Here is a 25,186-nt window from a genome sequence, read left to right on the forward strand (position 1 = left end):
GTTCTCTGTACAAGGCACGAAAGCCTCAATCGCTTTAGAAATTGAAGCTAGTGTTCGCAAAAAAGGATCCGCAATATAATAAACAAAGGTACAGAAGAGTCGAGCCAGCTATCCAATACTCTGCCGCAAGTTTCCTTTTATTTTTCGATACCGAGAGCGGACTTTACCTACCCTAAAGGCAAATTGAAACTTACGATCGCAAAGGATTAACCTATCAGTGGCTCAGCCGTAGAAGAAGGGAGAATAGCGGCAAATCGAGCAGAATGTCTCATCGAAACACAGTCGCGATTTCCCTCGATCGGAGTTAACAGCTGTTAAGCTCGACGAGCTTCGGTATTCCTCGTCGATTTTTCTTCGCGCTTGCTCGCCTCGTCCTCACTCGAGATTCTTTTCTCGGTGAACGGTCCAGGGCCGCTCCGCTCGAGAGGCAAACCTTCGAGCAAAACGACTTTCAGAGCCCGCAGTAATGTACTTTCACATTTGCAAGACCGAGGCATTGAATCGCTGGAAACTCGTTTCGTGTTGCGAGAAGAAAAAGGAACGGCTGACGAACAGACAGACGAGGGAAAGAGGGAGGGAACCGTCGTCAGCGGGAAGGATTTTTCGCAACGATGCACCATGGCCGCCGCGAGGCTTCTCACGAAAATGCCTAGCCGCCAGGTTTCGATGAGGGACCGCGATCGCGTTCGAATCGCGAGACTGGAGAATCGTTCGTTGTCCCGCGATGACGGTCACCGAGTTTCGCTGCGGCCTCGTACGTTCCTGGCTGAACTTTGGAGGCGGCTGTTGAACACGGGGCCACGGTACTCTGATATTTAGAGAGCGATCTGTATTCACGTTCTCGCGCGGGACAGCAAGTGCAGTGACCCAGTGACACGTGGAAAATCTCGCCCCTGGCGTGCATCGAAGATCACTCGGTCGATCGTTCGAGTCCACGGGCTAATATCGACGATGACGATTGCCGCGGAGTCACGCAGCAGCGTCACTTTTGCCAAAGAAAAAGAGCTCGTGGCCGTGGTCGCCAGTTGGGAGGCGCCACGACGCTCGCATAAATAGCGACCGTTTGAATTTTCATCGCACCTGCCGCCAGCGTGCGTGCTCGCCCGCTTGCGTGAGCGAGGATTCGTTTGCTGGTTCGACTTTCCAATCTGCTGGCAACTCTGCCTTCGCTGGAGCTTCCCTCTGATTCAAATGCATATAGTATATTCTCTCCCCATCGTATGTAGCTGTCAAAGAATAGAACACGAATTAAGGACAGAGAAAAACTCGAGATTGTCCGATCGTCGACGTCGATTTTCCTCACTGTGGTGGCCGCAGTTTTCTTGGAAAGCGCGAGGACGTCATCGACGCTGGCAACCACGCGAGAAAGGAGGGTAACGGGCCCAAGTGGCGAGGGAATGGCAATAAGAACGAGACGACGACAAATTAACAGAAGTCAAGACGAAAGCTGACGACAAGACGTCGGTAGGCGAGAAGCGAAATCGATTTGCAGCGGTGAATCGAATGAATATGGGAAAGCCAGTCCTCGAGCACAGTAATCGACGCGACTGAATATAAATAATCGTAACAAATAAAGTAACGGTCGAAATCCCGTTTGCCGCGTTTCCAGGCCAATCTGGGGAGCGCGAGAATTTCCGTACGAAAAACGGCTGCCCGCAGGCTTCAGGCCCCCTCCACCGCCCCACCTCTCTCTCCCTCTCTTTGGCCATTTTTGAAGGCACTTCCCGTGAAACCGTTGAGGGATTTTAAGTAGGGTGCAGCCAGGCAGGGCTTGGGTGGGGCGAACGCCGCGGTCGGTTTGGCTCTCTTTATTGCACCCTCCTCTGGGTTGGTGCCGTGGACCCAATTCGCCCGAAGACCCAGGCCAACGTTATTGCGCCCGCCATAACGCATTGTCACCGAGGGATTCTCCGATTCGGAATTATAAAATTGCCAGTCGGCTAAGAACCCTGCCTTTTAATGGCCAGTGACATCGCACACCACCAGGTACGCGATTAGAGCGGCCCGTCTCTAATGGGATCGTGACGTTTCGCGTTGCCCTAGCTTTATTGCTATCATTACTGTTATTATCGTCATCGTTATTACGAACGCAACGAATCCTTTTGTGAGCGTGCATTGGAAATATAGTATACAATGCAATGAAATTCGCGGAACCTCGATGCAGGTCAGCAGGAACTGCAACGCACCTCTTCGACTCCTTTCCCTTCCCCGCGAAACGGGTACCAAATGGAAAACCCGTTGTTCGTGCGCGGCTTATCCATTTTAGGTCTATTCTTGAAAATGTGCTCGGTCGGTGACATTTTCTGGAACGACCGTCAATACGGGACCGACGTATCGAACACGGGACTGTCCCGCATAATCCAGACTATCCGGTTGCCTCGCTGATATAGAGTATGTACAGTGTTCAGGCACTGAAACGAAAGTCACATTACGCTCAGTTACTAGAGATACCTTGTTGTATAAATGAAACGAAATAGCTTAAATTATTCATGCTAGCGCAATGAAGGATCGTAGAATTAGAGGCTCTCGTTAGGAGACTACAATTTCGTTTAATTAAAATTTTCCAAGGCGCATACTTCCCTGGAAAGTAGCTCGTATTTTTAAATTGTTCCTGTAATATAAAAATCATCATCCATATCTAATTGTACAGTATTTCGTAGGAATACGAGAAAAAGCGCGGCTGTATCTTTAGGTCGTGTCTGACGCAGAAAGATCCGGTTTCACTTGGCTTGGATGCAATGAAATTATTTTCTAATCGAGAGGCCAAAATTTCTCACCGCGTTATCGCCTACTTTCGCAGCGACGGCTTTGAAACGAGATCGACAGGCCGCGGGCCGATTGATCGGTCAGAGTGCGAGATCCCTTGGATCGTTCTTCGAACGTGTGGTGTCTGCCAACGACGAATGGGCGCAGCTCCCGGATACGGGCGGATCGACGATACGCGAGGCGGTCGGCTATTTTTACAATTTACAAAAAGACCACCGCCGGCGACGTTATTAATACTCCGTCACTCCAACCAAGCAGTCGTAAAGATATCGGCCTCTCAGACGCACGCTCTATTCCTCTACTAGCGCCTGTCGATCTGACGCGCGCAGGAAAGGTAAAATTGCCGTCGAAGGCAGCAAAGTTCAAGTTCGATAAAATGCCAGTCGGCGTCGTTCCTATCGACGATTTATTTTTTCCCCGGAGACCGTCTCAAAAAACAATCGCTGGCTCCCTGGAAAAGAAGACTCGTCGGCTCTCGACTGTCGCGACTCGATTAGATTAAGGTTTAATTGCGACGGTCGTTAGTTCCCATCGGTTCCGATCGCAACGCGTGCCCGTGAAAGTGGTACGATCTTTTGGGATTTTACTCGTTTCCGTGGTCCCCCTGCGATGCTTGCAAATCGCGGACTCGACCACCCGTATACACCGTTGCCTTGTCGTTTTTTCGTCGGAAACCGGCGTACCGTGGTAGAACGGTAGACCGAGAAATCGATGGTGAAAACGATTGCGCGAAACGTTTGTCCCGGCCGTATGCAGCTAACGTTGCAAAATTAACGAACATCGGCGCCGAGAACACGTCGGACACTTCGTACGCGCATGACTCTTTATTCGCGGACGAATAAAGAATCTCTTTCTCTGTAGACGCCAAACGAAATTTCGTTGAATCGCTGATGTATGTAATACCGAAAGAATTAGTAACTCGCGTCACGCGTCGACGTCAGCGCGATTCAGCTCGACGCAGCAACGTATGGGAGCGAAGGGATACGAGACGGGTTTCTCAAAATGTGCAAGCTCAACAGCAGGCTCATAACAATTGACTTTTGAGCACATATTAAGTTTGGGAGCATGGTCAAATGTATCAGTTGGAAGTTCTATGGTAAAATAGAAGGAATTGTAAGGGGGTTCACGCTCCCATTTTTTACTACCATCGGCACGTTTGCTTTCTTTCTGCATTCAATAAATATTGAGACAAGCTGAAATTCTCTGCAAATACTACTTATTATTATTCCTATTATTATTCCTAATTACCCTGCAAAAACTACGCGACGAGTACTGTCATTTCGAAGTGACACTGTCAATTTCGTAATTGAAAGGTGAGCGGAACGAGCGCGTCATCACCTTAAACCTTGATCGTCCCGTTATTGCTTTATAAATAAAGTAGAGTCAGATCTCGGGCAGCTTGTAACGCGGTTTATTTATTTATTTGCCGAGCGAGTCTCGGCCCTACTCAGTTGATATTTCCCGAAAGCTCGACGCTCAGCAAAGGAAGCTCGAGTTTTTTCACGCGAGCAATATCTCCATGTGTCGCAGATTCGAGGAATAAGCAGGCGAGTGTCTGGCACAGATGATTCAGCCGCGAGGAAACGGGGACGGGGCGCCCGCGGCAGCCACGGTAGGCACGGCCCTGCGCGGAAAGTGAGCGCAAACCGGCGAGCCGTGGCGAAGATGGCCGAAGCGGGGCCGTCGTGCGGCAGTCGAGCCCGAGCGATCCCCCGATCGCGGTCGTGCGTGCTGGAGCGGCAGGTACGGGCAGCGGGCAGGCAGTAGCGGATCAGCGGCAACGGGAGCAGCGACGGTGGCGCAGCGCTAGTACGCGGAACGGAGCAGCAGGAGAAGGAGGTATGATCGGTCGAGCGACCGACGTCGGCAAGCATCGTCGAACGGGTAAATAACGTCTGCTCCGTGGTGTTTTGCCCGAAGAGGAGGAGAGGCTGGATGCGAACGCTGGCTGCTCCGCGGAATATGTACGTGAGGGAGGTGGGCGAGGGCCGTGCGAAAAAGTGGCGAAAACTGTGAGAGAGGCGCAGCGGTGCCTCCACGTCGGTAGCAGTGGCGGTGGTGTTGGTAGTAGTGGTGGTGCTGGTGGTGTGTGGTGGTCGCGGTGGCGGCGGTGTGGCGTTGCTGGTGCTACCTCGGTGTGTCTATGCGCCCGTGTATTGGTGGGACACGCGCTCTCTCTCTCTCTCGACCCCGCTCCCTCGTCTCGCTTCCTCCTTCACCGTTACCCCTCTATTCACCGCGACTATCCACCTCTTCGTCGCTCGCACGGAGGCCATCGTACCGAAAGCGACCAGCCAGGCCAGCCACTACGCAAGATGGCTGTGTGTCGCTAACGAGAGGCCGACAAACCAGACGGGGAAAAGACAACCCGGGGATAAACGGAACATGCTGCTACGTGATCGTCGGGCCCGTCCCTGAACAGAGAGACACTGGCCAAGAAGCGAGAGGTACGTTTCTCTTTTCCTTTTCGCTTTCTTTCCATCCCTCGACCTCGTCGCGGAGGCACAACGCCTCCTGCAGACTTTCCTCGAGGATCTTGCGGCTGACAGGTCGCCAGAGCCGCCCACGATCCTGTCGCCTTCGTCCAGTCACACCTAACGTCTACCTTCTGCACACGAAAAACGTAAACAAATTAGGATTAACATTCTTCGACTGGACTAACGCTCGAGACGTTCGCGTCGCAACGACACGCTCGATCATCCGCGAGGACCGTCCACTCGAATCTTCGTCGGTTCGTTTCGCTAACGTTCGTCCACGTTACCTGTCTGTCAGCGGCCGTTTTTTCTCCGTGGCAGGTCTCGTTGCGTTAACCGGATAGCCGTGTACCTGATCGTTCGCGACAGAGACTCGAATCGGGAACATCTGTTGCCGAAAGGCTCGAATGCCGAACATAACCTCAAAACGTGTCGGTGCGCGTACAGGGAGATAGCTGCGTGCGATCCTGGCTACGCTTTCATCGACGCGCCTCGTGCATCTGTGTGTTCTCGTGCGTACGTGCGCGGCACACGCATTCGACCCTAATAAACAACTTTCATCGTAAACGCACCGCAGACTTTTCTAATCGCACAGCGAGTCGTTTCGAACGTGTCTCGCGCGCGGGATGAATCCTGGAGAAGGTGTTGCGTCGTGAAAATGCTAGACGAAATTTGAATATGCGAGGGGAACTGCGACGCGGTCGATCGGGCTGGAAAAGTTTGTGCGTTCGTACCGACGCAACGTCAGAGCAGCAGTATCCGTCGTCGTGTCGACGCAGCTTGGAAGTGTCGACGAGGAAAACGCGATTTTTGCGTGTCCTGGCAGTATTGCACGTTGAAGTTCTACGGTGTACGTGTACAACACGTAAGTGGACGGCTATATTGTCGGTTTCGTTCGCTTCGTCGATGCTTAACGAGCGCGTAAGCTCGCGTGGAAACTTTCCATCCGGTGCGTCGGACGTGTTCGTTTCGCGACGCGTCCCCGACTTATACTTCACCGCTTGCTAACGCGACCACGTTTCCGTGGAACTGACGCAGAGTGAGTCGCAAAATTATTGCCACTGACAAACATTTCGAATTGTACTCACCGTTTATTATTGCTCTATACTTTTACGTAACCGTCTGACCCCATCACGTTAAATTTACGTTCGTCGTTCAGTGCAGCGCAGTACTCGAAGTTTGTGTGATTTTAAACGTATTTGGGGATAGTTCCGTCATCTTTTTGTGTTCATATTTCTACGTGATTCGAAGCAGCAAGAAACTATCTCCTTTCAACAAAATGTGGAGTAGTAATTCGTGGATTTTTTATACGTTTTAAGTGAAAAATATTCCTGTCGGCTGATAACTTTCCTCCATTACGTTTGTTTTCGTCAGTTTTTACGTTTTTACGACGTTTCTCGAGGAACAAGCTTTTTTAATCTCTTTCTCAATTTCTTTACGTGTGTCATGTTTTTGTGCGGTATCTGTAATATTTTTAACTTTTACGCGTTTTGCAACTTTATTGAGCAGAGGTGCGATATGCCTCTACGTGTTACTTTCAATTCAGTTGGTGGTGGCAGAGTTGTGCTCCTCCCTGTCGAGAAATATTCTAAACAATAATAATTTTACATAATTTCTATTGTTATTCATGTCACGGAGTGCAATACCCGTGTCAATATTTTTACAAAATCGAAAACTGAGGAATTTGTCACGTTCCTCTTTGTTTATAATCTTCCATTGCTATGCTATGTATTTTTCTATATTTTTTCGTTAATTCCCGATTTCAAGTTTCTCTCCGCATCGATAATTCCTGTCTCGCTCTATCTGTCACGTAACCAAAAAAGGACCTAAACGAAATTTGCAGGAAAGAGGAGTTGTTTCGGTTCGTGCCGTTCCACATCGAAGTTTCACAAGTTCGGTCTGAGTACCATTTATCAATACATCGGCTGTCTGTGTTTTTTCGGGCAAAATGTATCGTCACGAGTTCGAACGAATACGAGCGATATTTCATAGCCATCGAAACGAGTTCGAGCACGTCACCGGGTCGAGCGTGGTAAACGAGGTTCCATCCAGAGGCGAAAAGCGTCGGCTCGAATTCTCTTGTTCCTAAAATCGGAATTTCATATCATGACCACCGTCAGAGTTGAAGTATTTGAAATTCACAGATAGTTCGATGTGTTACGAAAAAAGTCGAGGGGAATTGTGTTCGTTTCTATGGTACAGTGGTCAATCTAAAAAACCGATCTCTAATAACGTGAATCCTATTATTTCGCAAATCGACTGCAATACTATTCTCTAACTGACAACTGCAGCAAATTCGAGCTTTCGAAATATCAATTTTTAACGAGATACGAGAAGGAAGTTTCAAGGACTGCACTCCTCAACTAAACGTTTCTCCCTACGATATCGACAAAAAGTCACATAGCTATCAGTGAATCGATTTAACATCGAATGCACGGAACGTAATTCTACCTGAATATAAAGCAATCTAAATAAAGAAAGATTAGATTGCAGCGAAATGTCGTTCGAAACAATGACAAACGAGTCGCGAAGGCTTTTCTTTCCGCGCGACGAGGACCCTGGACGAGGCGAAGAGCAAACGCGATACCGTGGAGGAGAAACGTAATCTGCGAATCGAATCGTTTTGCCGCGGAACTGCGACTCGAAATTCAATTAGTTTCATCCGTTCTCCCAGCCGCTGCCGATCGATCTATCGTCGTTCTATATTTTCTCCGTCTGATTATCGTTTTCTAATTATCGCCACGGCTTCAAGCTCGTCACTGCGTCGAGCGCTGAATAATCGAGAACGATCCAGACAGAGTTTCATTTCTATCGATTCCAGTGGATTTTCTGAGTCGATCGTGGCCTTCCGACTGGCCTCTCGGTTGAAACCTTGTCCCACGACCCGACACGTGCGGATTTTTTCAGAAGGACACGCCGCGTGCCTGTTGGCGCATTTTTAAACGTCTTTTCCTTCCCACTCCGCGCTCTTGCTGATATACGCGCGTATCTTTCAATAAGTTCAGATTCCTCTTAACCCTCGTCGGACATTGAAAGCACATGGAACCTCGAAAATATCACTGGACACACTCGTTAGAAATAAATTCCTCTGAGCAGCATGTCGCAGCGTCGAACAGCCAGGCTTCGAGAGCTTACTCCAGCAGCCTTGGGAATAAAAAAAGAGGCTTTCCCGAACATATGGTCGCGCGGTCTTATTCCACCTCCAAGGCGAACGCAATGAACTCCCGAAGTTTGCCCACTTATTTCTGGGGCATGGTTGACTTTCGCCACGGTGTCGCGGCCAACGGAAAGAACAATTTCTTTAACGCGTGGAACGTCGATCTTTCAAAGTCTTTAGTCAAAGAAAATGCCTTTTCTTTTAATATTTCACGAGTTTGGAAACGCCCATTTCTGAAAACTAGAAACTGCTTGAGGACCGACAGTTCTCGATATTTTGTTCAAAGTTTTCTGTCAGAAGTCTCAGAAGAGAGAGAGAGAGGAATTTCTGTTATATTCTGAACGTCGCATTCCGTATTCCATGTACGAGCCGCATTCTCGAAGAAAATAAAACGGAGTCCCCGTTGCGTCCACGAAATTTTTCATCCGTCTGAACTTTCCAGGCTGCACGGCGTTCCATTTAAGGAATAAGCTCTCCCTGCCGGAGAGAATAGGTTCGCTTCCGGTGAAAGCTTCACCGTGGTTCTCCTTCTACTCAATTACTGGTCCATCCATCGTTCACCCCCTAGGTACCTTCGTTACCGTGAAAGGCTTCCGATGTGTGCTCTTTGCAATCTTCTCCAATTCCATGTCCCGTGAATGTGCGTCATTCTGAAAAACACGCGTCAGAGGGAGAACGCGACGCGGGGCTCGTCAGACGCAAGTATCGCTGTTTGATCGATAGAAATACCGTAGGATCTCGTTAGAGCGTTTCTTCGGGGAGGGCGAATGAGAGAGACAAGCGCCGATGATTGGCAATACGCGTTATTGACGCACGTCGTTTGATACGTCAGCTCGCAGGAGGTTTGTTTCTCTCGAACGAAACAGATGTATCTGAAGGGGACGTTGCACTTGGTTGAACCCACGAGGAATTCACCCTTGGAGTTCCTTGACTTCTCCAATTTCCCTCGAATGCCTAGAAGCACCGATCGACCTTTGCGTCGGGTCGTTTCAGTATTCTACCCATCCGCTGAGAATCACCAACGATGATTGTGAAATCTCTACTGGCCACAATCTTTATAGGTCTTCGTAGGTCTTCATAGGTCTGGAAACGTTGAAGACGTTTCTCGTCGACAGTCTGCAGGATTTTTCCTCGTACCCCTACATTGCGCCTAAAGTTATCTTGGAAAAACGAGCAGTCTCGATTCACAAAATGTTAATTGGAAAATTCCGTCGTCGATGGAACGCTATCGGGTACCGTTAGCCACGGTATCGTTGGAGGAAAGAACATGGAATTTTACAGGGAAACAAAAGGAGAAATCGAGTAATGTCTTTATCGCGCCGCGGTTCCAGCAATCGACCGACGCGGTTCTACGATTCTGAGAAGATCTCCGACGCTAGGCTCGGTAGAATAACTGTTACATAATATTAAGCAACGATTTGCTTTACACGCTCCGTCGTTACTTCGTTCGACGTTGGATTTACGTAAAAAATTATAATTAGGCCCCCCGTATCGACGGTATCTCGTACTCGCTGGGATCCTAGGAAGCTCGATCGGAACGCAACGCGTGCAACTTGAATCGCAAACGTGCCATGGAAAATGCATAGGACTCGAATTCGCGGACAAGCCGATTTCGAACCGAAATCGTGTAGAGAGTCAGCCACGTGTCCTCGAGTTCGAGGAAGAAAACCGTGGAGGTCGTCGATTTCTTTCACGTACTCGTCATTTCTAAAGAAAAGGGAACTCGTACGAACAAAGTATATTAAATTAGATTTCTGAATAATAACAATAGGTAATGCAGGCAAAGGTTTTCGCTAGGTTTACAGCTCCAATCGATAAACTACTTTTTCCTTCGAATTCGAAGTTAATACCACGAATACCTTATCTCGGATTATACTGCACATCCCAAGACGTTCCGCGTTTAATGCGGGAACGATAGCCGTGTTTGCCCAGACACGCGTGTTACAGCGGTTATTTACTCCCACTTTACGATTATCCTGCTCCTTCGATTGTTGCCAGTGGCGTCTCGCGCTGAGTACCGCGCAAATGAAGCCTAACGCGTGATCATCCAATTTGTCGGCGAACTTTTGTGCTCACAGTTGCAGATTATAAATAGTATGTAACGGCAGACGTTTACGATCGTAATATTAGACGCTTAATTTACGACAACAGTCTCTACTCGAACCCTCGCTGGCCTCTTTTACGCACTAGTTAGACTCCGACTTCGCAGCATCCTTGCATATACCGTTGCTCTTCTCGTTTTCTAGCACTCGAAGCGCCGTCGTTGTCCCTCGAGCTCGGTTAGACTCGCAGCAGACTGCGAACATAGGTCATCTAGGCTTGGTTCCCAAGTCATGGCGGATCGAAGTGGAGCCCTGACCTGACCCGATGCCCATTAGCGTTACAAAATTGGTTGTTTCTAACGGAGCTATCAGCTCAATATGCTCGTATCTCCAACGATAATGCCCCAGAATTGCTGAGTAGACAGCGAGCAGTACGCATTTGGTATTTCCTGAAAATCCATAAATCGCGAATAATCTATCCTTAAGCCATACCTTTATCTTATTTTGCTCCGTACGTTTTCTCAGCGAATGAACAGGGTTTAGCGGCTACACGGTTTTCCGACATCGTTGCCCAACACTGATGTTTACTCCGTCTCTCTATCTCCAGCGACGTAGAGAATTTTTATCTTTCTCGTAGGAGCGGTTGTCTAGGTCGTGCAACTCCTTCGTGATTCATCGTCGACCCATTGTTCCCCCGACCAGAAGGTCGCGAGGTTTCCAGCAACTGCATTTTCCAGGAAAATCACTATTACTTTCGGCCCTTCCCGTTTATCTAACGATCGCTTGACTCACCGTCGGTCCGTGGCAAGCATAGGCTGCTTGCATGCGATTATATTCGCGCGCGAGGTCAGCGCATAGATCGCAAACGATCGCAAGCTCGCGAGGGCGAACTTTCGTACTTCCCTTGACGCAACCTCGTCGGGTGAGTCATCGCGGCTAGGCCTCTCTTCTATCCGTAGTGGAAACAATTACTATCCCGTGTTTAGAAAGTCACGACGGCGAGGAGGAATCGTCGGTCGGTTGTTGGCGGAGCTGGCCGTAAAAAGTCGCGGATGATTTGCAGGCGGCGCGCGTTGTTTGCCGCTCGAACGACGAGCGGCGGCCGTAACTGCTTGCCTTCGGGACGATTATACGCGTCGCGAGCAGAGATAACTCGAGATCGAGCTCGAGCTCGACCCGACTTTGCATTGCAAAGATTGCAAAGTCTGCCGTTGCGTTCCGCGCCTCGAGCGCGTGCTAGAGGAGATCGACTCTCCGTCGGATCTCTTCGATCGAGACACTTCGGTGGCTCCGCGCGGCTAACTGGGACGCGTTTAAACGACAGAGCAGCTGGGCGTCCCTCGTCGCAGCCACGAATCTCGTTTTTTATTGCGTCACCGCTATCTAACAATGCCACCTTTCTGTTGGGCCTCTAATCTGTTGCTATAACAGAAGCTTAAAGCTGTTCTCGGTTTGTGTGATCGACGCTCAGAATTGTGCAATTTTTTCAGAATACTCGTGATGGTCTTAAAGTCTCGGATAGATTTACAATTGGCGCGCAAACGCAGACCTTGAGGCTGCTTCCTAACTGGAAGAATGACGTAAGAATGTTTTTAAATCAGAAGTCCTTGGACAAAGATCGTAACGTTTTCTACTATTGTAAGCTCTGAACGTGATTTGTTTGCCTGGCTGTTTATGAGAATCGATTCATTAACATTGCCAATGTCTCGACCATTAGGAAGGTAAATCATCGTTAATACAGTCACGGGACACTTGGTAGCTTTGAACGATTCCACTGATGGCAGCATATCTTTGGCGACAAGCCACTCGAGGCTGAAGTATGCTACTGATAGATGATTTCTCCTTCCAGTGATCGAGACACCGATAACTGCGCCCGCCACTTGTCTCGCGCGCGAGCATGGGACATCGTGAAATGCTAAACGGAGACAGGGGTTGAAAAACGGGTGAACGTCTTTTGAACACCGCTCTGGAGGTATTGAAAATCTTTTTGCTGGTAGACGTAGATATAGAATAAGATTTTCTTCTCTGTGTCATTTCCGATCAATTTTTACCACGGAAGCGATAGTAATGATAAAGGTCAGCTAGTTACGTTCGAGAACTAAAACTTTTCTTGTTCGATCAGCCGCTGTTGTCGATGCGTAGATAGTATTACGTAAAGTTGATGCTTTTATTACGACGTACCCGGCACAGACGGCTTGCGTTAGAGAGACGAATGCTGTCACCTCATGCATTCAACTTTTTCGTCGTTTTCCGTCGCATCGCCGTTTGGCGCGAATGCGCGACGCGCCTTCTAATCGTCTCGAGACAAGTTTCGAGTCTACTTGGGTGGAGGTCGATCGCTGCGATTTTCTATGACCTACATTTTATTTATTTATAAATACCGTTACATCGGATACTTTTAGACGTGTTACAAGGTAATCCATCTAATTTGACGGTTTTGAGTAATTAGTTTATTTGAAAACTTTAATATTTGAAGATTTAAATATTTGAAAATTTGAATATTTGAAAATTTAAAATTTTGAAAATTCAAAAATTTGAAATTTCAAGAATTTGAAAATTCGAATATTTGAAATTTCAAGAATTTGAAAATTTGAATATTTAAATATTTGTTAAAGGGAGATCCAATCTACCTTAATTTTTTGTCCATAATTAGTATCTACGTCCTACCAATAATGTGTATACAAGCTTCCAGTATCAGTTATTAAAAACTGCCTTATGTAGTAGGATTCAGATTACACATTTTCGCCAGCGTACGATGTGTTTTCAAATGTCGTGCGCTGCTTGCAATAACAGGAATTATAGTCGCAGTATAATGGAGGTCGCTCATATTTTTACGCTCCAAAAAATAGTCCTAACTTTAATTACATTTTTGACGTACTCGCCCTCTATCATTGGTAGCGAAGTTTTGCACAGATATTATTGATACCTCACATGCACTATCTACAGATAAAATATTAACGTACTCGGAAGCATAGAATTTTCTTTCTGAGTGAGACGTGTACTCGAAAATTTTGAAGACAGGAATATTGATTACTGAAACTGTCTTCATTACCAGACGCGTCGAACCACAACTTCTCTTTATCTTAATTGGAGCATGTAAACACACGTCCCAAAATTCTTGATATCTGCTACAATTTGACTGAAAATTTTTGTCATCCCCGACAATGAAATCTCTATCCCGTCGTTGCCTCGAATCTACTACCAAGAAGTTCGCGTTCGAAGAAAGCATACCGTGGAATAGTTTGGCACGCTAAGGCGCGACAATGACAAAGCGGTTCAGGCTGCTGTCCCGCCTGGAATTAAGCGCGTATTGTGACGAATTTCTCGAGAAGTTGTCTCTGTTCACTCGCGTTGGACCATCATGGAATAATTAGAAACCCATTAGAAGGCTATTCGGTTATCCGCGCCTACCAATTTAACAGGACTCAGTTGGCGAGTGTCGGGACGGTTAACGTAAACGTAACTGTACTTCGTGGTACCGTAGATCGTTCATAATACCGAGCAACACTATTTCTGACAAGCAGCACTATAATTAGAGCACGTCGTGTACGCGGATGAACGAAGATGGTATGACTCGGAGGAGGGGGCGAGCAAGATAGAGGAAAGAAAACGCATCGAAAGCTGCGGGGGCGGGAGTGATTCATGCTTATCGAAAGTTTCCAAAACATTCAACGTCGATCAATACCCGGGTCCAGCATTTCATCGCGTTTTTGTTTGCCTAGAGGCAGAGAGCGATTGGATAAACCTCACGTACGTCAGATCGCGTGCACGTGCAGTTTTTTTCGCCATCGATAAGACCGAAGGAACGACCTTTATCTTATCGGAAACGTAATTTCGTAAACACTGTATCGTCTCGTTAAACTTTCCAGAGATTAAATGTCGTCGAGGCCCGCGCATCGTAAATTTTGGAAACGAAGGAGGGGCCTTTCTGTTGGTTGGGGCTGCTGGAGGTAGCGTGCCACTTTGGCATTCTTTGAAAAGATTTCGTTCGCTAAGGAAAACCGAAAATGCTTTCCCTGTCGCGGGCATTTCGACCTGCGCCGCCCGGTAACATGATATCCGCTGGATATTTTCTACAGCTGCGCGTGACTCGAATGCTCGAGACGAATCAAGCTCTCGTGCATTTTCAGTTACACGAGAAGAATTAGAGAAAACTGAGAAACTCGGAATACGTATCATTATTGGATCAAACGGGTTCTAACTCGGCTCGAATTTCGAGCGCTCAGACCGCTCCTCTTGCGAGAGTTGCTGGCCCGAAACAGCGCGGAACCACACAGAGACACACAGAGACACACGTACGCGAAGGAGACTCTAAAATATTCATAGTAGTCGCTGTTCTTAGTTCGGTACTTTTTATATATCGCACACGTGTGGTTCGCGGCAATAGCCAGCAGTGGATTCTGAATTAGAATAACACGATTCTTATCCCCTCTTCCGTCCACGATTCTCGATTCGATCGTTGCCGCTCTCGCTACTGGCAAGAACTTGCCACAAAAAACCAACGTCGAATCGAGGAAAGTCGATTTCTTGCTTTCCCTTCATTTCCATTCTGTTCTATATATTGTTTGTTGGCGCACGTATCTCCGTTATTTACCGCTTACTCCAATTCCTGCTAGTGACATCATCCCCTGAATTTCTAGGAAGCAGTATAAAATTGTAGAACGACAGTCATTCAGTTTGAAAATGGCGAACGGTACTACGTATAGTTGACTGCCAACTATACTGAAGTTGACCAGTTTTGGCCGGCCTGGGTCATTGTGGGTTAACCCCTACTATGCCGTCTGACTGGTTCGTATCCTTTGAGAGCCACGCAATTCTACGCAGCAAGTGTCGGAGCACGCGCGAGACTCTGAGCTCGAAGGGGTTGCTCTCCCCCCGAACGTTGCTCTCGAGACTACGCTCAATGGTCAAAACTTGTCAACTCCAATATAGCGGATCGTCTGGTAAAGGCGTCAGTGCAATAATCCGCGCGTCCCGTTTGTGTGATTGCAGGGAATGTGTGACATGTTCATCCAAACACAGCAGACGAGTAGCGTCAACGGCAGCAGCAGCAGCAGCAGCAGCAGCAGTAACAACACCGTTCACCATCACAGCAAAAAACGCAAGTTGGAGTACAACGTGAGCCAGCCCGTGATTCAGCACGCATTGGTCCAATCGACCGGCGACTACCAATTAGACAATACCGGGCTGCAGCAACGGTACTCCGTGAACGGTGCTAATACCGCGTTTAGCTCGCTGCACAACAATAATGCGCTGCAGAAGAGTAGCCCGAACCAACAGACCCTGGTACGAGCCTCGACGATCAAGCTCTTAGACACGTACCAACGCTGTGGCCAGAAGGTTGGTGCCGCTTCCCGCGATCGAATCGCGCCGATAAAAACTCACTTCTGACTTCTACTTCTTCTTTCTCCGCCCCCTCCTCCTCTCCTCCTCTCCTCCTCTCGTTCTCTCGTTTCTGACCCGCGCTTCGAGAGATCGTGTCGAAGAACGATCGCCCTCGTCTCCACGAGCCGACCTGGCTCCCTCGACGTTAACGCTTCCTCAGACCTACTCTGTCGAGATTCGATGCTGGCGATACGCTCTCAGACCGATTAGAAGTTCATAATCGAGGGCTATATAATGTATTTGCAGCCAGGAGACTCGAGCCGCTAACGAAACAGCTATAAATAAGCGTTAACGACGAAGGTCCGTTCGCCTCTATCGAAAACAAACCGAGGAGACTTTCTTCCACGATTCTGTCGCGCGTGATGGTTCAACGTGTTTCGATTGGAAATTGGACGACTCTGACTCTGAAACACGCTTCTTATCAAGTGGAGACTGAAATAAAGTCGGTATATCGCTGTACGGTCACTCGAAAAATCGTTCGTGAAAGTCTATCGTATTTGCATATATAGATTATGAACGTGGTTTTGTTTGTGTAGTAGAATTGGAGTGGTTTCTGATTAGTCATATTTCCTTGGATTTACATTAACGAGTCTGGCGAAGCGCTAAGCAACGCCCATTGAGACCCGTTGGCTACCCGATCCTAGAGAGCAACATATTCCAGGTGTCTCATTTAGTGTTGTCTGCTTCGAGCCAAAATTGGAGACCGCTGATCATTTCATTGGTGCGTTTTATTCCATTGTTATCCGGTATTTTCTACAGTTTCGAACGTCCTCCTCTGCGGTGTTTGTCTCTGCTTGTTTTCCTCCTTTCCATTGCTCATTTCCATGCTGGTTCCAGTACGATGTTCTGGTCGCTAAAAATACGACTTGTTTTTTTGCTTCTGTCACTGTGCAATCGTTTATCGTCTCTCCTGTTTCTTGTTCAAGTTGAATTACTGTTGAAGAAAATTATTTAGATGAATTAAGAGAGGAAAGGGACCGATTCGTAGCATTCTTCCATCAAAAGTCATAGGAAACAAAGCGTATCTGCAGGATAATACTCGTTCCCATTCGAAGAGTAACACCGGCGACAGGGATTAACTTCTGCGAAGGTAACTTTGTTTTGCAAAGTCGTAAAACACCTCCGCCTTTTGTCTATGTTCAACTACCTTGGAGCAATCTTGTAGTTTTATATTCCCTATCCTAGGGGGTAATTAAAAACCGAGATAATCGATTTCGTTCGTAGTCGATCGAAGGTACCATGGACACGGATGAACAGTTGTTCTGCAGTCGGCTTTTCCGTGTGGCGTAGTTGAGTATCGATTGCTTCCAAGGTTTTCATTTCATATTTCATGCTGGTCGCCGTGATCGTGCTTCCGCGGGACAAGAGTTTCACGACAACTATCAGCTCATCGTGGGAAACATACTCGTCGAACCAGCGATCGATTTCGATGAAGCATCAAGCATTTCGATGTCTTCTCTTTCGACTAGTAACATTTTGCTTTTGTCACTCATGAAATCGCACTGACCTGCGATGTACACGCTTTCCGAATTCAAGGATCCACGTGTGAGATTGTTTGTCGACGTTGAATTCGATACCTGTTCCTTCGTGTGTACGTCGCCCATCGTCCCTTTACAACTAATGCTATCAAAGCTATCTACGATCTCTTTAACGTCCAAAAATTTTTGTATAAGGTGTATTCCTCCTACAGAGAAAAACTTGGTCGAGGGAGGGTAATGGTGACGGCCTGGCAGTCCACTCCGCCAACGCGACGAACGCAGTGGGTAGTACTGTAGTGTCGCAACACCATACGCAACAGCAACAGCAGCTGCAACAACAACAGCAGCAGCAGCAACAACAACAGCAACAACAACAACAACACAAGCAGACAGGCATGACGACGCACAGCAAGCAAGTGACGAACGCTGCCAATGGAGGCGGTGGCAGCAACCCTCAGGGCGATGGAGATTACCAGTTGGTCCAGCACGAAGTTCTTTATTCTATGACTAATCAATACGAGGTCCTTGAGTTTTTGGGCAGAGGTACTTTTGGACAGGTGCGAACTTTTTCAAATACCTTTTCTGTAGAAAGTATTGGCTTGTTGTTTCTTGTTCTTTGAAGACTACTTACTTTTCTTTAGGTCGTAAAATGCTGGAAAAAGGGGACGAACGAGATAGTAGCCATCAAAATTTTGAAGAACCATCCATCGTATGCGCGCCAAGGTCAGATTGAGGTGGGTTGTACGAGGATTATGTTAATTAACGAGTTAATTATTTTGAAATTGCCTGTTTAAAAAATCGATTATGCCAAACAGGTCTCCATCCTGTCTCGACTCAGTCAGGAAAACGCGGATGAGTTCAACTTTGTGCGCGCTTATGAGTGTTTCCAGCACAAATCCCACACCTGCTTGGTCTTTGAGATGCTAGAGCAGAATCTGTATGATTTCCTGAAACAGAACAAATTCTCACCCTTACCGCTCAAATATATTAGACCGATTCTCCAACAAGTGCTCACTGCTCTTCTGAAACTTAAAGTGAGTTGCCTTCTTGCGATAGTACAAAAAACTATTCGCGTTGATTTACAGTATACTCATGCAAATACATATTTACAGCAACTGGGGTTGATTCACGCTGATCTTAAGCCAGAGAACATCATGCTGGTGGATCCAGTACGGCAGCCTTACCGTGTAAAAGTTATTGATTTTGGGTCAGCCTCCCACGTGTCCAAAGCTGTTTGCAATACGTACTTGCAATCGCGATACTACCGTGCACCTGAAATTATACTTGGACTTCCGTATTGTGAAGCGATAGATATGTGGTCGCTCGGCTGTGTGGTTGCTGAATTGTTTTTAGGATGGCCTTTATACCCTGGTAGCTCGGAATACGATCAGATTCGATACATAAGTCAGACGCAGGGGCTACCAACGGAGCATATGTTAAACAATGCCAGCAAAACAACTAAATTCTTTTACAGAGACATGGACAGTAAGTAACCATGTATACTAAGAGACAATTACATCTTTATTGCTCGAAAAACATATACTCGCATTACATTGAATTCCTTATAGGCACGTATCCCTTTTGGCGATTAAAAACACCGGAAGAACATGAGGCTGAAACTGGTATTAAATCTAAGGAGGCACGAAAGTATATTTTTAATTGTCTTGACGATATTGGCCAAGTTAATGTTCCAACTGATCTGGAGGGCGGTCAGCTTCTGGCTGAGAAAGCAGATAGGAGAGAGTTCATTGACCTCTTGAAGAGGATGCTCACTATGGACCAGGTAGTAATATCTAGTTCATGCTTCGATCGCGCGCACAGGGATTGCAAGGTGGCATTTTGTTTTCAGCGTATGAAGAGGAAATACCTTTATGCACTGTATGCATTTTATTTTCTAGGAGCGCCGAATAACACCTGGGGAGGCTCTGAATCATGCCTTTGTTACACTAGCCCATTTAGTAGATTATGCGCACTGTAACAATGTCAAGGCTTCCGTCCAAATGATGGAGGTTTGTCGACGGGCGGGTGATTTCACTGCAAGTCCAGCTCATCATCAAGCTCCCCCAGCTCCTCAACCACCTCCACCAACGTCATTGGTAGCTAACTTTGTGCCGACGACGAACGGCAGCGCAGTCACTTTCACCTTCAACAACCAGTTGACCAATCAAGTACAACGATTGGTGAGGGAACATCGCACTGCGCAAACAGGATACGACAACTTGGTTCGTAGACAACCTTCCTTTTTCTTATCTCTTGAACGATGTTCGCTATCTATCGTTACAATGAGGTTCCATACTTATTTTTTTCATCATTCTATTTCCATCGTCGATATTTGTGTTCTTTAATATTGATAGATTTGGTACGCAAGGCTTATTTTGTATCACATTATGTGTTTTTTTCTTTTAGTATCAAATTTACAGTAACAGTAGTCGTCGCGCGACTCAATATAGTAGCTCGTCTAGTGGATCGAATAGTGGACGAAGTGGAGTGCACGACTTTCCGCATCAATTGGTGCCTGGTCTACTTTGTCATCCACCCAGTTATCAGACGATGCCAAGTCCTGCAAAACACGTAGTTGTTGCTCAAGTAAATGTGATACTGATTTTCTTTGTAATTCAACGTGTTCGTGTCTTTATTCGTGATTGTTTGATCATGCTCCATGTTTTTCACAGCCTCCACAAGCGCAACAAGGTCCACTGCAGATTCAGCCATCGATCATATCGCAGCAAGCTGTTGCTGCAGCGGCTGCAGCTGCTCAACAACAGTATGCTGCGGTCCCTGTGTCTATGGTAGAAACTGGCCGCCAAATGCTACTAACCGTAAGTTCATTTTTACATCAAATCCCTTCTTGTTTATTAACTAGGTAGTAACACAATACCTGTGCTTTGGATTATAGAACGCTGTACAAACTTCTTGGCCTGGTGGAAGTCGCCAAATGGCTGCTATCGTTCCATCTTGGCAGCAGTTACCACCGCAACATGCAGCCATACAGCAGCCATTACTGAGCGATGCTGGAGATTGGGGAAGACCTCTTATAGTTGATAGTTCAGCTATACTGCAGGTAGATCTGGTAGAATAAAATTGTATTCACGTATTTAATAGATGAATAGTCTTTCAACTAATCTCCCTTGTTTTGGGGAAGGATCAGCGGCCAGTATTTCCTGTCACGGAAGTTTACAACACCAGTGCCCTTGTCGAACATCCTTCTCAGAGTTGGGGCAAGCGTAGTGTGACGAAACATCATCAACATCACGTGACAGTACCACAGCAGTCTCAACACAGACACGAACATAAGAAAGAGACGCAGCAGTTAAGTCCAGTGAAGAAGAGGGTGAAAGAAAGCACACCACCGAGCAACATGAGACGTCATTCGCCTACTAGCAGTCACTGGCAACAGCAGCCAATGCAACAACATCATCACAGTAGCAAACACAGCAGTAGTCACAACGTGGACCATCATCAGGTTACTTCCGGTCGACAACAAACCATCACTATTCACGACACACCATCACCAGCAGTCTCCGTTATTACGATCAGTGATAGTGAAGACGAAACACCTGGCAAATGGTAAGCTATCATTTATTGATGGAGCTAGGGTAGAACGCTAGATTGTAGCTAGAAGGAAGTATAGTTCATCATAAAATTGATTGGAAAATTAGCTTCATACAAGTGATGAGCATAAAGAAAGCTGAGAAATGTAATTCATTTGTTATTATTTTGCTTCTTTGACAATTTTGCACAGCTTAATGAACATGGAACTACGAATTATTCGATAGAACATGTATCAGTTATAATTGTTCTGTACATAATATCGAGTGCCGTAAGAGTTTCGTTTAGAGATGCTATCAAGCGTGGAATATATTTAGTTAGCATCTTATTAGTAGACTAGATAGTAGTGGAATCATGCATGAATATCATTGACAGCTGTGGAGATCGCCAATGTGGAGCCTGTCAAAATTTGGCAACTCGCCTGTCTGGCGATGGACGTCCAGTCCGTGAGGAAGTCATCCGAAGGTACATTACTGTAATGTAATAATCACAATGCAATCATCACACAGTATTATCGATTAATCAGTCGCTAAGAACATCATGGCATAACGCACGAAGCTTGTAAATATTTGTGGAACTGACCTTTTAAACATTAACGCGCGTGCTTCGAGCTCTGCCGCAAGTCGTGAAAAACATTTGCAGGAAAAAGAATTGCATTCGATGTGATACATGAGCAATTTATATAAATACGGTTATGGAGCTTGGAGTGTCAATTGTCCCGACTACGAACTAACCACACTACAACTTACAGCGCTCTGTCCTTTAATACCATTTTTTTTTATACTCTGTGTAACTTGTTACATAAGTTTTGATACCTGGGTATCTACTGCGTCAACCGATTCGTTTGCAATTAATGTTGCTTATTTTCAATTTCAGTACGCAGTCAACACCACGCGTCGTCCAACCAATGCAACAGACTCATTCAAGTAGTCAATCTCATACCAACGGGCACGTTACAACGCATAGCAGTACTTCGCAAAGAGCGCAACGGAAGAACATTATCAGTTGTGTGACAGTCGGTGACAGCGATGGCGAAGCTAGTCCAGGTCGAGCGCATACTCATCTCTACCAACATTTACCGCAGCATCCTCAGCATCAACAAACCACGCAGTTAATTAAACACGAGCCTCAACAACAACACCACGTCAGCAGGTAATCAGCTTTACCGATTAGGCTTTGTAACGCTATTGAAAACACGTGCATCGAATGACGTCAATCCATTACTCATTGCAGCAGTAGTTCTGGATATTCCTCCCAATCGCAAAAGAAACGGTTATTGGCGAAAGTACAGTCCGAGTGTAATATGGTGAATGTTGCGACAAAGCCAGAGCCCGGCGTAGAGTACCTTGCTCCACATCCGTGTCACGCGCCAGCCTGTAAAGAGCCACCGACCTATCAGGTTAAATTTACATTTCACTTATACTTTCTTCTCTCTCTTTTTTTTTTCGTTACGTTATTCCGTGAATTTTTCCTCTTTTTCTTTTTCTCTTATTATTATGGTTACAACGTACAACCTCTCTCAACTTCTGGCCATATTGAAACGATGACAACAGCGATCCTGCTCTGCATTCATTGGTTTATACCCGTTTCCCCCGGTTTTTAGTAATCTTTCGTTTGGAAATGTTTTTCTAGGATGATGCCTATGACATGCATGACTACTTCTTGCAGTATGTGACCACGAGTAGCGCGCATCCGCATCTTCAAGAGCAGCATATCGTGTACACGACCGGCACGGACAAGCGGGTATCATGGCCTGGAAAGAGAGCTGAGTACAAGCACGAATACGTTCAGCCGCCAGCTGCTCATTCGAGAGACCACCAAAAGTGGGCGGTGGCGAACACAGTACATCAATATAGGTGAGCATCGTGTTTTGCTGCATGCTCACGTTTCAGATACACATACGTACACATATTCAGAGCATGTAGTATATACACATAGATCTAGAAGAAATTAGCGACAGACACTAGACTAGATACGAGTGATGAGTTTTGTGTGCACGTAGTTATCGAATGCATGTAGGTTTTCTCTTCGAATGTGATATGACCAAACCGATGAGGAGCGGCTCGTGTTGTACGCTGTCGAGACTGGCTAAGCATATTCGGGCAAGTAAACAGCATGGATTTTTATGTTATATCGAAAAAGAAAAACGAAACCAAAAACGGATAGGGAAAAAGCGATATGAGAAAGGATCGAGAGAGAGAGAGAGAAAGAGAGTCGATCGTTGATTTTGTCGGTTTGGTCTCTGGGTCCTCTGTTTACAGAGTGCCTTCTTACAGTAAGTAAAGAAACGCATGGGAATTGCATAACGAAGGGTTGGATTTTGTTTTGGGTTTTGTAGGCAGAGCCAGGTGGTGGGTTCGGCAGCCCATCCGGGTCATACCCACAGCCATCATGGGCATCCGGCCCACCTGAGTCCTGGGGGCGGTGGCGGTGGCAGAAGTCCTGCAGGGGGGCCTGTAATAGGAAGTGCCCAACATCTGGGACAACCCCTGTACCAGGAGTACGCCCATGTGCGTTCAAGAGCCCATGCCGTGCCACCCCCGGTGTACGTTACCGCTGCGCCCTCTCAGGCTCCCACTGCTATCCAGCAGCAACAAGTGCCCACCTATCAGGGATTCACACCCGGGTGGGTACCTAGACACCTAGTTGATGCATGCATGTGTGTACCATTTATTATATTTTCGTTCTAGCGATAGTGTGTTCCGTTCAGTATTGTTGTTACTTGTGATCGTACGTAGATATGTTGGTAATGATAGTGCAACCGTTTTACTCGTTCTTTCCTTATGGCATGCAACGAAAGTCGTTCACAGTGTGTTTCACCGAATAATCGATACTCTGTTTCAAGAGATACGGTGTCATCTCTTCAATCGCACACTGTTTGGTTAAACACACGACACTATCGGTTATCTAAAGTTACTATCTTCTTGCAAGGGAAAGTCATACATAAACGAATATATTTTTTAATAGAATCAGAGTTGGATAATCGATGAGACTAGTAGAAGCTTCATGTAGTTTTGACTGTTTCAAGTTCACTATTTGCAGTTATATCAAATTTTCAGTTTTAAAATTCGGATTTCATTGAATGGAACGACTTCCCCTTGTCAGGCAATCACAACCAACGTCTCGTAATCAAATCTGAACAATGTACTTTATTGTATAAAAACTGAAAGAAAATCATAATCGATTAGTCGACTCACTTGATGTACAGTATACATATTTGTCTTTCATAAAAACGTGTGCGTGTAGAATGATAAAATTATCTGTATAAGAAAAAAAGCAATATGTTTCATTTTCTTTTTTTTAGAGCTTTATGGAGAGTTTCTAACGTTCGTTATCCCGTTTTTTACAGCTCGTCTCCATTAACGTTGTATGATTCTAGTCGAGCGTTGCCACCACCAGCTCATCACAGCTCGGCCAGACCGTTGCTGGCGAGTCATGCAGCGCATCCACTGCCTGCACATATGCAGCCGACGGCCGTTTACGGATTGGCCCCGCTTTCACCGGCCAAACATCAATACCAACCTTCTGGTTTGTGGTTCACCGAGTAAATTATTTCCTTCTGTATCTATTTGGCTTTAGAAGAGATTCGAAACGGCATAAGAAGTAGATGCTCGCCGAGTTTTTCTGCGAAATTAACAAGGTCGTGCGGCACCGATATATATATAGTATATATCGACAAGAAAAAAAAAATAATCGAACGAAAGGAGAAAGAGAACCATCGGGAATCTGTGCATTCATCCCTCGTGAGCATGTCTTTTTACTAGCGAATGAAAGGGGCTTTTCGCGGTGCTTGTTTTTCAACTACGAAGACACAATGAAACACTAGGCTTATAATACGAAAAAGGCGAATCATGACTGAAAAGACTCGTCGAAGTCCCAAAGCAAGATAGAAGTCGCTCTTCAACGTTTAACTTTCTGACAATCCGTCCTAAGCAGCGATTGCTCCTTTCAAACTGCCCGTGTGTAAGAAATCAAGAGTAAACAAGCGAATGAACGAATGATGCGCCAACAATGAGCACAGAGCGCGCTCTAATGCTTTCAGTCGTCTTGAAACAAGTGTTGTCTTTCTCGTTTCGTTCGATTAGACGGAGTCGTGTCGAGTACGCAAAATTGATGAAAGTATGAAAGAGGAAAATGACACGGAGAAAGCTTTACGCTTCCCGTTGTACAACATACTGTTTCCTCAGTGAACCATTCGCTTCTGATTTGTATTATTTGTATTAATTTTCCAAACGTTATTTCGTAATACATGGTCGACGTACAATTTTATCCGATTTAGACAGCGCATATGTTATATATGTGACGGTATATATGTTATATACTCGATGTTTCGCA

General features: G+C 46.4%; 1 protein-coding gene across 9 annotated transcripts; it reads left to right on the forward strand.

The window, feature by feature from the left end:
- Positions 1-4,535: 4,535 nt before the first annotated feature.
- Positions 4,536-24,399, forward strand: Hipk (Homeodomain interacting protein kinase). Of its 9 annotated transcripts, none has more exons than XM_076380400.1 (18): positions 5,082-5,213; positions 15,432-15,779; positions 17,515-17,859; positions 17,944-18,036; positions 18,118-18,336; positions 18,415-18,787; positions 18,871-19,088; positions 19,201-19,524; positions 19,709-19,888; positions 19,975-20,121; positions 20,199-20,363; positions 20,445-20,869; positions 21,227-21,316; positions 21,728-22,003; positions 22,085-22,250; positions 22,484-22,707; positions 23,190-23,477; positions 24,201-24,399. In XM_076380400.1, exons 2-18 carry the CDS (start codon positions 15,435-15,437, stop codon positions 24,397-24,399), a joined length of 4,077 nt encoding a protein of 1,358 aa, XP_076236515.1. In that variant the 5' UTR covers positions 5,082-5,213; positions 15,432-15,434. The 9 variants fall into 9 exon arrangements, with proteins under 9 accessions (XP_076236518.1, XP_076236515.1, XP_076236519.1 ...); XM_076380404.1 differs by having other exon boundaries at positions 24,231-24,399; XM_076380405.1 differs by having other exon boundaries at positions 22,520-22,707.
- Positions 24,400-25,186: the final 787 nt, after the last annotated feature.

This window comes from Calliopsis andreniformis, chromosome 6 (genome assembly GCF_051401765.1).
Source record: "Calliopsis andreniformis isolate RMS-2024a chromosome 6, iyCalAndr_principal, whole genome shotgun sequence".
Classification (NCBI taxonomy): Eukaryota; Metazoa; Arthropoda; class Insecta; order Hymenoptera; family Andrenidae; genus Calliopsis; species Calliopsis andreniformis.

Excerpts from the sequence above, each read along its gene's own strand:
- Hipk (XM_076380400.1), top strand. The coding sequence starts at position 15,435 with ATGTGTGACATGTTCATCCAAACACAGCAGACGAGTAGCGTCAACGGC. Across the intron at positions 18,337-18,414 it reads CTGCTCTTCTGAAACTTAAA|CAACTGGGGTTGATTCACGC; the intron begins GTGAGTTGCCTT and ends ACATATTTACAG. Across the intron at positions 22,251-22,483 it reads AAGAGCCACCGACCTATCAG|GATGATGCCTATGACATGCA; the intron begins GTTAAATTTACA and ends ATGTTTTTCTAG.